Raw genomic sequence first — 11,351 nt, forward strand, 5'->3', positions numbered from 1 at the left:
CCAACTGTAGTCTCTAAAAGAATAGGTTGAGGTTATGGAGCAAAACCATCAACATATTGCCACAATTCCTTACCCATAAGAATTCTTTTCACCGTCATGGCCCACATGTTATAGTTGCTCCCATCAAATTTGATGGGAACGGTGACAACTTCTTTATCGACCATAGAGAGAAAAGAGGAAGAAAGAGAGAGAAAGAACAAGAAAAGAATGGAGAATGGAGGTTTTGGAAGATCTAAGTTGATGAAATTTCCACCAAGAAGCTTTCACACGAGCACACTGAAAATTTAGAATAGACATAAAAAATATTTTATTTAGCGTGGCTAAATTTAATTCTATTTTCCAATCTATTAAACAAAAAAACTCATCCTCCTATCATGCATAATAAAAAAAAGTTTTCATGAGAAAACACTTTTGTATGCTTTCATCTTTGTATGAAAATGATTTCACATGATAATAATTATCTAGCACAACAAACTTTCTATTAGCAAGCTTCTTAGGGAAAACAACTCGAGCTTGCCAAGGATGCAATCTATTTTCATGATTGGTGACTCACTTCTGGCAGCATGAGGGTTAGAGTAACCTTGAGCAAAAAAACGTCAAAAATTTGTCAAAGATTTTGCTTATATTTGATTAACCAATAGCAACACCATAGAGTTCCATGAAAAAATTTAATACAATCAGTGGCATACTTGGTTCATCATTTGGTATCAATTTCATGAAATTACCCTTAGTTAAGCTCAAGAAATAAATACAAGTAATTTAAATACACGGTACCCATACAAAGGCTTGACTAAGCACAAATGGACAATTTTAAGCAAGGGAACTTCTTCCCTTGTTTCAATAGGTGGACTAATTCTTGAGTTTAACATACCTTCATCTTGGGAACCAACCAAATGAAATAAACCAAGTTTGAGGTTGATTCTGATGGAACTTAAGCAATAAATTCTATAATAAGTAAAATTTCCTACCTATTGCTTCAAGATGACTAAGTGAGCTAGTTGAAACATGATCATTCTATCAAAATCATTATTCAGAAGGACATGAACTTAAAACATCAATAAATAGAACTTGCATGGAAGTATACCTCGGTACGACTCCATATGGCTTTAAGAACCATGGAATGTGCTATCTCCTTTAACCTAGGAATGTACTGGGAACGAACAAAAGTACCAGCACCAAGTAGTGCAATCTTAGGCAGTACTGGATCTTCGACTGCCATATCCTTCACAGCACAAAACCAACCACCCCATGCATGTCTAATACAGTTAGAGGCCATGGAAAAAAAAATCAAACTCATCTGTTAAAAATAACAAAATATGACACTATATTTCTTATAAATTGATGAGCAAGACTTTAAATCAACATTTTGATAATTGCATATGTAATTCTAGATTTAACTAATAACAATTTGAAGAGTACAAAAAATGGCTAGGATGCTATATCCTATGTATAATCCATTATTCTTAGCAAGAAATCCCACGAAAGCAGCTGTATCATGTATCCAATAACTGTCTTTGTAGAAACAGCTAAGATGAATAAAAATATCGTAGCATATGAGAATGCCACCAAAAAAACACACAGTCATCACAGTACTTTTGTGATACTACTCAGTCAATTTCATTGTTGAACTATTTGAAGGATCATGATGCTCCAAAGAAATAATTAAGGATAACTTAAGGAACTCATCACAAGTTCAATAGACAAAAAAATGAGATTTGAATGGAATAAAATAGACCCAAAAGAATAGCCAAGTATACAAGCAGTTGGTCATAGTGGCTGTAATTTCTATAAATTTCATATGCATTCTGGTCATGTTTAACATTATATCAGTCTTGTAATATCAAAAAACTAATACAAACTTGGGCAACCATGACAAAATGCCCATTGCTCCCTAAAAACAAGGAATTCAAGAAAACCACCATGAGTCGGTTTCAGTTTACACACATTATCCCCTGGAAATCTCATAAAAAGAGTATATCGCAGGTAAATATTCTAACAAGCAAGCCCACAGATCACGATACCGATGAAAACAATGTACCCACTTACCCAGAAAAGCAGAATAAGTTGGGATATCCACCTTATCCCAACTTATCCTACTTTTCTGAATAAGCGGATCCATCGGAACACCCCCCTCACCGAGGAAAACGGATCTAAAAATGGATTAGAAGGAGAAGAAGCAAATCATACAGAACGCAAAGAGTAAATGCACAAGTATGAAACCGCAAACAGAAAATTGCAGAAGAGATCAACAACAGTTTTCAGAATCAATCATACAGATCGAATGCATTTCTGGATAAATAACCAAAATTCTCGTTTGGATTGTCAACACCAACATCTATGCAACAAGAAATCTCCGATCTCTAGGAAGAGAATGAGAAGTCGTACCTCTCTCTCTCGATCGATCGATCGACTGTGTCCAGTGGCTGAGGCATACTACAACTCATAGGTGAAGATCCGGATCTGATCTCATACCCGAATCCAATTAGATCTGTGTCTGCCCTGCTGCTGATGACATCACGACTTTTTTAGGCATGGGATAATTTTGTGATATTATAAAAACGTTTTACTCTGAAAAATCTTTGAGAAATTATTGGTACATGTAAGTTTTAAAAATATAAGAAATATATATAATATAATAAACCGTTGAAAATATAAAAATGTTAAAATCATGTTAGTAACACAATAATATCATGAACAACATAGGAAATGAAGATTTTTAGAACTCTAAAATTAATCCATAAAAAATTATAACTTCAATAAAAATTGTTCATTCCTATAAAAATGGTTTCATTAACTAAATATAGGAATACTTACATGTAGGATTTATTAATGTTAAAACTATCAGTATTCAATCGATCAAAATGGATAAACATTCTCAAAATTAATGACATTTTGAAAATACATTGTTACTTTTTAAGTTAAAATGTGTCCTTTGATTGGGGGGATAAAAAATTTGAATAAACTTTTCAAAAGGTATTTAACAATATAAAATTAAAATCCTGAAAGTGACTTTATGATATGTTTTTTTAAAGTCGGAATTGCTTTTTAGAGTATTTTGAACATTTCAATTAATAGAACACTCACAAAGCTAATATAAAATGTTTGACACTGGACAAACCGGTATTGAACACGGTTAGCAAAACTTTGTTTAAAACATATCTTTTTCAATAAAATTTTGAAAATAAAAAAAGCCTCTATTTTTTTAAAATGGTAAAAAAGCACATTCTTTTGGGAGGAAGAACATGAAAATTTATATTTAAAAAATGTTTTTCTAAAAAACTCAATTATAGATCCAATTGGATCGTACCTTGGTTAGAATCACAATCATTCATGAGTCTGAATCCCATAGTTCGTATACCGTAACTTGATTTTCGAAGAAAAATATCATATACATGTCCATTTTTATCCCATTTTATAAAATTGAAACTGAATTAACCTGTATGTATTGTTTCAGGATATTTTTAAGTCATTTTTCTATGCCGTTTTTTTTTCAACCATCTTTTTGAAAGTGAAACATTTATTTCCCTTGAAAATTGCAATGGCTCCACTTTGACTCCCGTCTCAATCGGCTATTTGGCCAATGAGAAGCTGAGTTGGACTATTTCCAAATCTGTTAGATGCTCAACCCAGATTGGTATCATCGAGTTAGGGAAAGAATGGATCTTCAACATACATAATTTCTTCTGTATCTCAACAAAAATTGGTTTTCCTCTAAAAAACAATGATTGAGCAACCGATTTTACCAACACAAGCCAAACAATTTTTGTGAAACTAACTTTACAAATATGATCTACATGTCATGCTTAGTTCTAGTCGACACTTAAACTCTCCAATTATATGTTGGCAGGGTTTTATAAGGATTAAAAAATCAACCACTTACAAATTTTTTAGACATTTCAAATCGTGTTTTTAGGCTGAGAAAACATGATCTGAAGCCAATGCTCAGCATTTGGACCATATTGAATCCACATTGAGGTCCGATTGAATCAAAACAACTTGCACCAAGTTGATCGAGAGGTATTCGTGTAAATAAACATATAGATTTTTAAGCCTTATAAAACCCTGCCACCTCTAACAGCACTAGCCTAGCTTATTATCCACCTCTTTAACGGATACTTCGTATTGATGTAAACCGAGAGGGATCAATTTACGATAAAACTACCAAACTATGAATTATCTCAAAAAATAAAAAAAATATATATCTGAAAATTCAAGGAAACTACTGAGAATAATAGAAATTGTAAGAAATTAATTCAAAACATAAAATAAATCAAAATAATTAGAAATACTAAATTTAATCTTAATTCTGAATTCTCAAAATTGACTATCTCTAATCCTAAATCTTTCCCATATTTATAGGAAAAGAATGCTAATCCTATGATAACTCTCTAAAAGATAAAACTCATCATAATCTAATAAAACATGCATATTGGATCAAATACATAATTCAATATCTATTACAAATGAACCAAATACTAAACTATCCAAGGAACTAAATGATAAAAATTCAAACAGATCTTTATGGACTCGGGTTTTCTACTCCGCTCCTACATCATTCTACTTAAGTTGGAGAAAGACTTGCCCTGATCAAGTCTTGATCCCGCTTACACTTCTTTCAGTTGTGCTCTAGTTGTAAGAAATAATTGATCATTACTGGTGTGATCCGATATGTAGAATTTTCAAACAAGTGCAACCAAACATTCAATGGCTGGCGTAGCATATAACCAAGTCGGTCTTCATATAGAACATGGGTCAAACCATGGTCAATGGATAAGCTTTGAAGGTGGGTTAGTTTTAGAGATGGTTTGGGTTGAATGGATTCAGGAGGGTTTAATAGGGTACTAGGATTTGTTTGGATCGGTTTAAATGAGTTTTGGATAGAACTTGGATCAAATTAGATCGGGTTAGGTAGGTTTCAGATTAGGTTTAGGTCTAATAAGCAGATTGGTTCCAAGGGTTTTTTAAGAATGAGGTGGGTTTTGGTTGGTTTTGGTTGTGATCCAACTGGGTTAGGAATGGTTTTGGGTCCGAAATAGAAGAGCATATGATATGTAGGACTGAAGCCGGTTTGGACCCAAAACTGATTGATTTTGGCCTAGAACTGATATGGTTGTGGCCCAAACCGGACCCAAACCTATTTGGGACTCAATTTTAGAATAGAATCAGTTCATTGAGTTCCTGCATTAGTCCAACCCAATGAAACATGGGAGAACCGGTGATACAACTTTTTCAATAGAGTATTTTTGAGGGGATAAGTACTTTTGTATCCCACACAGAAATACTTTTGTTGCCTTGAAAAGAAAAACTAATTAACTAAATAAAAGAATGAGTGTTGCCCTTTGCGAAGGACTTACAAAAAATAAATAAATGGTTTTATTACAGACCCAATTAATTGAAAAAAAAAACTTCTAATCTAAAAAGAAAAGAAGAAAAGTATTCAGTGCTTGAGCTTCTTGTCCTTTGATTTCTTCTTCTACCTGCTAGCTGATCTCTGGGAGTTCTCGAAGAAGCTCTGAGGGGCCTGAAGGGCTTTTTGAAGAGACCTTTTCTGGACCTCAGAGAGCGTTCCAGGGGCTCATTTTGGGTCTCATCGCACGTCTGTACACTCTTCTGCAAGAATAAAAAGACAAAATAAAGCACAAAAACTCACAACAATTCAATGTTAGTTTCAACCAAAAATCACAAAAACATGAAATAAACTATCATGAAACAACTCATAACATGTAACTACCCACTATACTAAAATGCAAAATAGCAAAACTAACTAACAACTATGTAACCAATTATAAAACAGACTACTAAAAAGAACAACTATGACAATTAAACTAACTAGTAAAACTAACACCCTAAAGAAAACGTGAATCAAGTAAACAGTAATAATAATAAAAATTTTGTAAGTCTAGATTACTTTAATCTAACTAATTAAGCAAAAAAAAAAATTACAATCTAACTCAAGAAATCGAGAACTACAAACTACTTCATAAAACTACAAACTACTTCATAAAAGCAAAAATTAAATTGCACTAGAACAAAACTAACAAAATTAAACTAACTAATTAAATTGAATCTAACTAAAACTAAAGACCGAACACACTGATACTGGACTAGAGTTAGTGTTAAACACGCAGAATCGTATTTGACGTTAACTCCTCAATTGAAGACAGTGTGAAACGTTGTTTTGTATGTACAATATGGATCGACTGCCTGTGTAATGTGTTGACACAAATTAACGTAACTTGACTGAAACAAAAAAAATACTTTAAGTTAACCTAACAATTAATTATCCAGATTAATATAGATCACACCACAAATAGGAAACAAAATATATATCGGATTCAGCCTTAGCGTCAATCACGCTGAGCGTGTTTGATGATAAGTGCGTGATATAGTCACAGCGTTTCACGTTGTGCTGGCTTGAACTTGAAACCAGAACAACGTGAAGCACTATTCGGTTGGAGCTTGAATTGCTGCAGCTCGTGGTCGTGTGCAACTCTTGTCCTGTTGTAAAAATTATTTTCTTAAAAACTGTATTCAGCAGGTCATGAAGCACATGTGTTGATCCGATCATTTTGCCAATACGCACGTTACACGTGACCTCAATTAACAACTAAACTAGAACAAACACAAAAAAGACAAACAGAAATAGAAGAAACACTCTGATCTATCGATTAACTATGGTAACCGATTATAAATTTTTTTATGCTATCTAAATAACCATTGCAAATCGATTATGACGGAGAAACACAAAACTAGTTCCTACGATGCATATGACCTATTCTACGATGCAACACATTAAATAATGCATGCAATGATCCTAAATACTACGGAGAAGGGGGAGAAGAAGTTTACCTACATGGCTTACCTCCGACGGACGGGTTAAGAAGAAGTGGTTTTTCTATTGCAATCACACGAACCTTCAATCTCTTCGATGATGGAGGTAAGAAGAACTAGCGACGACAGAGTTTAGAATCAAGAACGAGAAAAAAGAACGGAGAAGAAAACCGGCATGAGAAGAGAAAAGGGAAAAGGAAGAGGAAAAAGAGAAAGAGGGGGCAAAGAAGGCTAGAGGAAAAAATGTCTCTCTCTTCTCAAAAACAACTATTTATAGTCTCTAATTAGGTTTTCAGAAAATCTTTCAAAAAGAGTTCGTAAAATTTTCAATATTTCAAAAGCCCTTTCTTTCTAAAAATATTTTCTAAAAACTTAATTAGTTTTCCCAAAATACTCAAAAGAGACTCAATTTGCTCGAATTATAATTTGATAAAAATCTATGAAACCACTAACAAACATGTATGAAATTATGCATAAAAAAATTGTGCATGATCAACTGGCTCACGAATAAATCGGCTTCACCATCTCATCGGGTGGAGGTTCTCCACCCCTGTTAGGGCATAGAAAATGAATGAAATGGGGAGAGGTAAAGTACCTCACTCCCACCACCATTTTTAATGGTGGTTTGGGTAGGGCTCACTTTAATAGGGAGGATTTTAGTCGGCCAGCCCCATCTGGCACCAAGTCATCGAACGATGCCCAGCCGATGGGAGCACCCTCCCTCGCTCGCCTATGACAAGAGAAGGGAGACAAGGGGGTGGTGAGCAGCAGATCACCACTGATGGGTTGGCCCCCCCACTGTTTGCTCTCGTTTGACGCAAGCTCGCTGGACGATAGCCCCTCGGTGGGTCGACCTTGCCCTGCCAAAAAAAAGAGGACAAAGGAGGGTCGGGTAGCAGCTTCCCTCCCTCCCCAGAGCCATCTAGTAGGTCAGGTTGCCGCTGCCCCCTCCCCTTGGGCGATGGGTCATCAGCGGTTCTGCCGGTGTTCATTGGAGTCAGCAAAAGAAAGGGGAGAAGAGAGGCAACAAACCTCTGTCTCAATTCTCTAATAGCAGGTGGGTGCACATGGAGTGTCGATGATGGAGGTGGAAGTGGATATGTTAGCGATGGAGGTGGCAGGATAGACGGTGGCTGAACGCTAAAAATGGAAGAAGGGTAGGTTGACGGTGCAAGAGGGGTCATTGGTGGTGATGGAGTTGAAGGCAAAAGGGAAGAAGGAACGGATGATGGTGGTGAAGACAAAGGGGTAGGTGAGAGTGGAGGAGGGGTTACCAATGGTATTGCTGAATTCAACGGTAATGGGGTTGTGATTGATTCAGGTTCTTGCCATCCCCACTGTCATGTGTGATCTTCTAAACATCTGCACATCGCATCGCATCAATTCGACAACCAACTATTTCACCTCTAGAGATATTTGTGTCGCCTTCCTTCGTAGCTTCTTGTGTTCTTTCCTAAACAACTTTGTACTATTTTTTCATCATTTGTTGCTTTTTGAATTGAATGTTTCGAAATTTAAGAAACCAACAAGATCTTCCCTCAAATGGAATCGAGACGATAATCCTTTGTTGAGCCGAAGACCTTGGTATATAAAGTTCCATCTAAATTTTTATCATTTGATTCTTTGGATAGTTTAGTATTTGGTTCATTTATAATAGATATTAGATTATGTGTTAGATCCAATATTCAAGTTTTATTAGATTATGATGAGTTTTATCTTTCAAAGGGTTATCAGTTTAGTGATTCTATCAGTTTAGTGATTCTATTTGTAATGCCCCAAAAATTTCAACTTGTAAATTTTGAAAACATTTAGAGAAAAACTTTCAAATTTAAGAGTTTGGTTTTGAAGATTTCAACGGAAGCAATTTCTTTTTAAAAAGGAAAACAAGTTGACAATTCTGGTCATGTTAGCTTACAAACAAACCTTATTCACAAAGAATAGCTAGAACGCCAACAAAAAGATGGTGATCTCAAACCATGTTGCATCGCGACATCAGCCGTCAGTAAAATCCTATTAGCCACCTGCCCATAAAATGGGTCAGTTTCATAACAAACAGGTAGGTACACAAATAGATAATGTAGAATAAATAAAGTAGGACATCACAATATGAGCAATTTATTTAATTGAAAGCAGTAGTAGCATTTGTAATTGCGAGAAATTAAATCTGAGCAACATATGCAAAGAACATCTAAACTGAAGAAAAGAGCCAACACAAGATGTAAGCAACATTATGTGCAGTTAACTAGCATGGGTAGCTAATTATTACAAGTACAAAACTACATAATTAGTTTAACTAACAAGTGTAATGCCACAACAAACATGAACAATTTAACTAGCAATGAGAACATGTTAATTTATGTTTTGATATTAGTTGGCCTTGTGGGTATGCAAAATGTACGAATTGTAGAAACAATTGAGACTAGTTTGGGGGTCTATTATGCCATGTATTTTCAATACCCCAAATAGCTAGTTGAGTCCGCTCTTAAAGAGATGGTCGGTGACCGAGAGAGAATTTCTCAAAGGTCACTTGTTTAACTTGTTTCAAAGAATGCATCCAACTTCTATAGAAGTATTGAGCTAACTTTTGTAGCACCTTTTCCTAACTCCGATGACTGGAGAAGCCGAGTCTTTTGCCCATAATTGTCATTAATGGTCTGTCCATCAGAGTTGTGTATCTTCTCATCCTCTTTTTTGATGAGAGTCGACAGTTCGAATGGGTACGTCAGGAGTTAGTTAACTGAAGACTCATTTTGCATGCTCTGGTCTTTCAACCAACTCGAGCATCTTGCCTGTGAAGGTAAATCATCACCAATTATGTGATCTCAACTTTGTGCTATTTGCACATTTTGAGGTTGCCACAATCTCATCATCCAATCATTGTAGCATAAACCAAATGTACATGTTCAAAGGTACGGTCGTACCTATCCAAAGGTACGACTATGATGAAAGGGTAACATTTAATATGATGCAACTTATTTAGTTCAAACTTGACATGCATTGCTCTTTAAGCGTTTGGCACGTAGAGGTGAACATCATTATCTTTATTTATTTCAACAGAGTGTTTATTGCATGGCTCGAGGTGTTCAACGACCTCTCATACTACTCATTACAGTGAACATACTGTACCTGTAAAAAAAAGGTCAGATGATGACAGTAGATCATAGGTTTCATGAAGGATAACCACAACATTGTGTTTAGTATGACATAAAATCAATAATATAACTTGGCCTGCACAATCACTATAAAACATTAAAATCTCAACCAAGTCTTGGGATCATCATTGATCAAATCCTTCCTTTCGAGTAACCGATTCGGGGTACAATTAGTTTCATCTAGCAACACATAGATAGAACACAAGCTAGAACTAATACTAGCAAATCTAAGCATATTTAGTATGACAACAACAAGAAGCAAGTAAAGAAGATTACTAGCAGAACACTAACTATAGAACTCATACTAGGCATACAAGATGTGGCGGCTATAGGAAACACATAATTTCAGATAAATAAAGTCAAGTAAAGAGCAAGCCATCATAAGTCATATTCATCCATATTTACGTATGCATGAAAATATATTAGTTGTTCTTATCCCAACATTCAACTACTTTATTTAATTCATCCAAAGTCCTCGTGCAACTTTTTCTTACCTCGAGAGGTTGTGTCGTTGTCTGTGCCTATGAGTGTAGGTGATGCAGAGCTCGGGTCATGGAGCACAAAAAGGATCTGTCGTGTGAACTAAAAAGGTAAAAGTACTTAGCATGATATAGCCGTAATAGTGTTCGGAAATGGGATAGGGGCACAACCCTTGCATTCCACTCCGATGGCAATTAAAAAGGAAAGGAGGTAGAGGCGTTGCCTCTGCTCGCAACAAAGGCAGGGGCAGCGTGCCTCTGCCAGCCTAAAGACAACAAAGGGAAGGCGGCAAGGGGTGCACCCTTGCCTATCGACAAGACAAACAGAGGCAGGAGTCACACCCCTACCTTCAAAAACATGATAGAGGCAGGGGACTGCACCCCTACCTTCCAAACGTTGAGCGCCAGCAGGGGCCTCACCCCTGCTTACTGGGAACATACGACAGCAAAGGCGTGCCCCTATCTGTCGAGAGACCAAAGGCAGCAAGGGAGATGCCCCTGCTTGATGGAAAGATCTGCGGCAACAGGTGTTACCAAAAAGACAAATGGCAGCAGGAGCATGCCCCTGCTTACCAGGAAGAGCCACGGCAGCAGAGACGTACCTCCGCATGTCGGGAAGAGCCATGGCAGCAGGGGTGTGCCTCTGTCTACTGGGAAGCAAATGATAGCAGGGGCGACTGCCCCTGTTAAAGCCATGAACAGACGTCAGAGAGAGTGGGAGGGCACGACAGGGGGCCGTCGGCCTCCTGCCGGCCCTCCAACAATAGAGGGAAAATGAAGAAGGATGGGGGAAAAGAAAAATACTTGGAAGAGGCGGCACCGTCGTCAACCGGCATCGCACGCAGGGAGTATGGAATGAGGGAGAGAGGAGGCAACATCGATGTCGGGC

At 36.6% G+C, this 11,351-nt stretch overlaps 1 protein-coding gene across 1 annotated transcript in view; it reads right to left on the minus strand.

Moving 5' to 3' along the window:
• The window catches only part of LOC149830369 (NAD(P)-binding Rossmann-fold superfamily protein), a 44,064-nt gene extending 42,845 nt beyond the window's left edge, over nucleotides 1-1,219 (minus strand). Inside the window, exon 1 of the mRNA XM_090016477.1 lies at nucleotides 1,085-1,219. Coding sequence (XP_089872603.1) covers nucleotides 1,085-1,219 — 135 coding nt within the window. The remainder of the gene's footprint in view (nucleotides 1-1,084) is intronic.
• Between the last annotated feature and the right edge of the window lie 10,132 nt (nucleotides 1,220-11,351).

The sequence above is a fragment of the Nuphar pumila genome, chromosome 8 (genome assembly GCF_984573655.1).
Source record: "Nuphar pumila chromosome 8, dmNupPumi1.hap1.1, whole genome shotgun sequence".
Taxonomy (NCBI): Eukaryota; Viridiplantae; Streptophyta; class Magnoliopsida; order Nymphaeales; family Nymphaeaceae; genus Nuphar; species Nuphar pumila.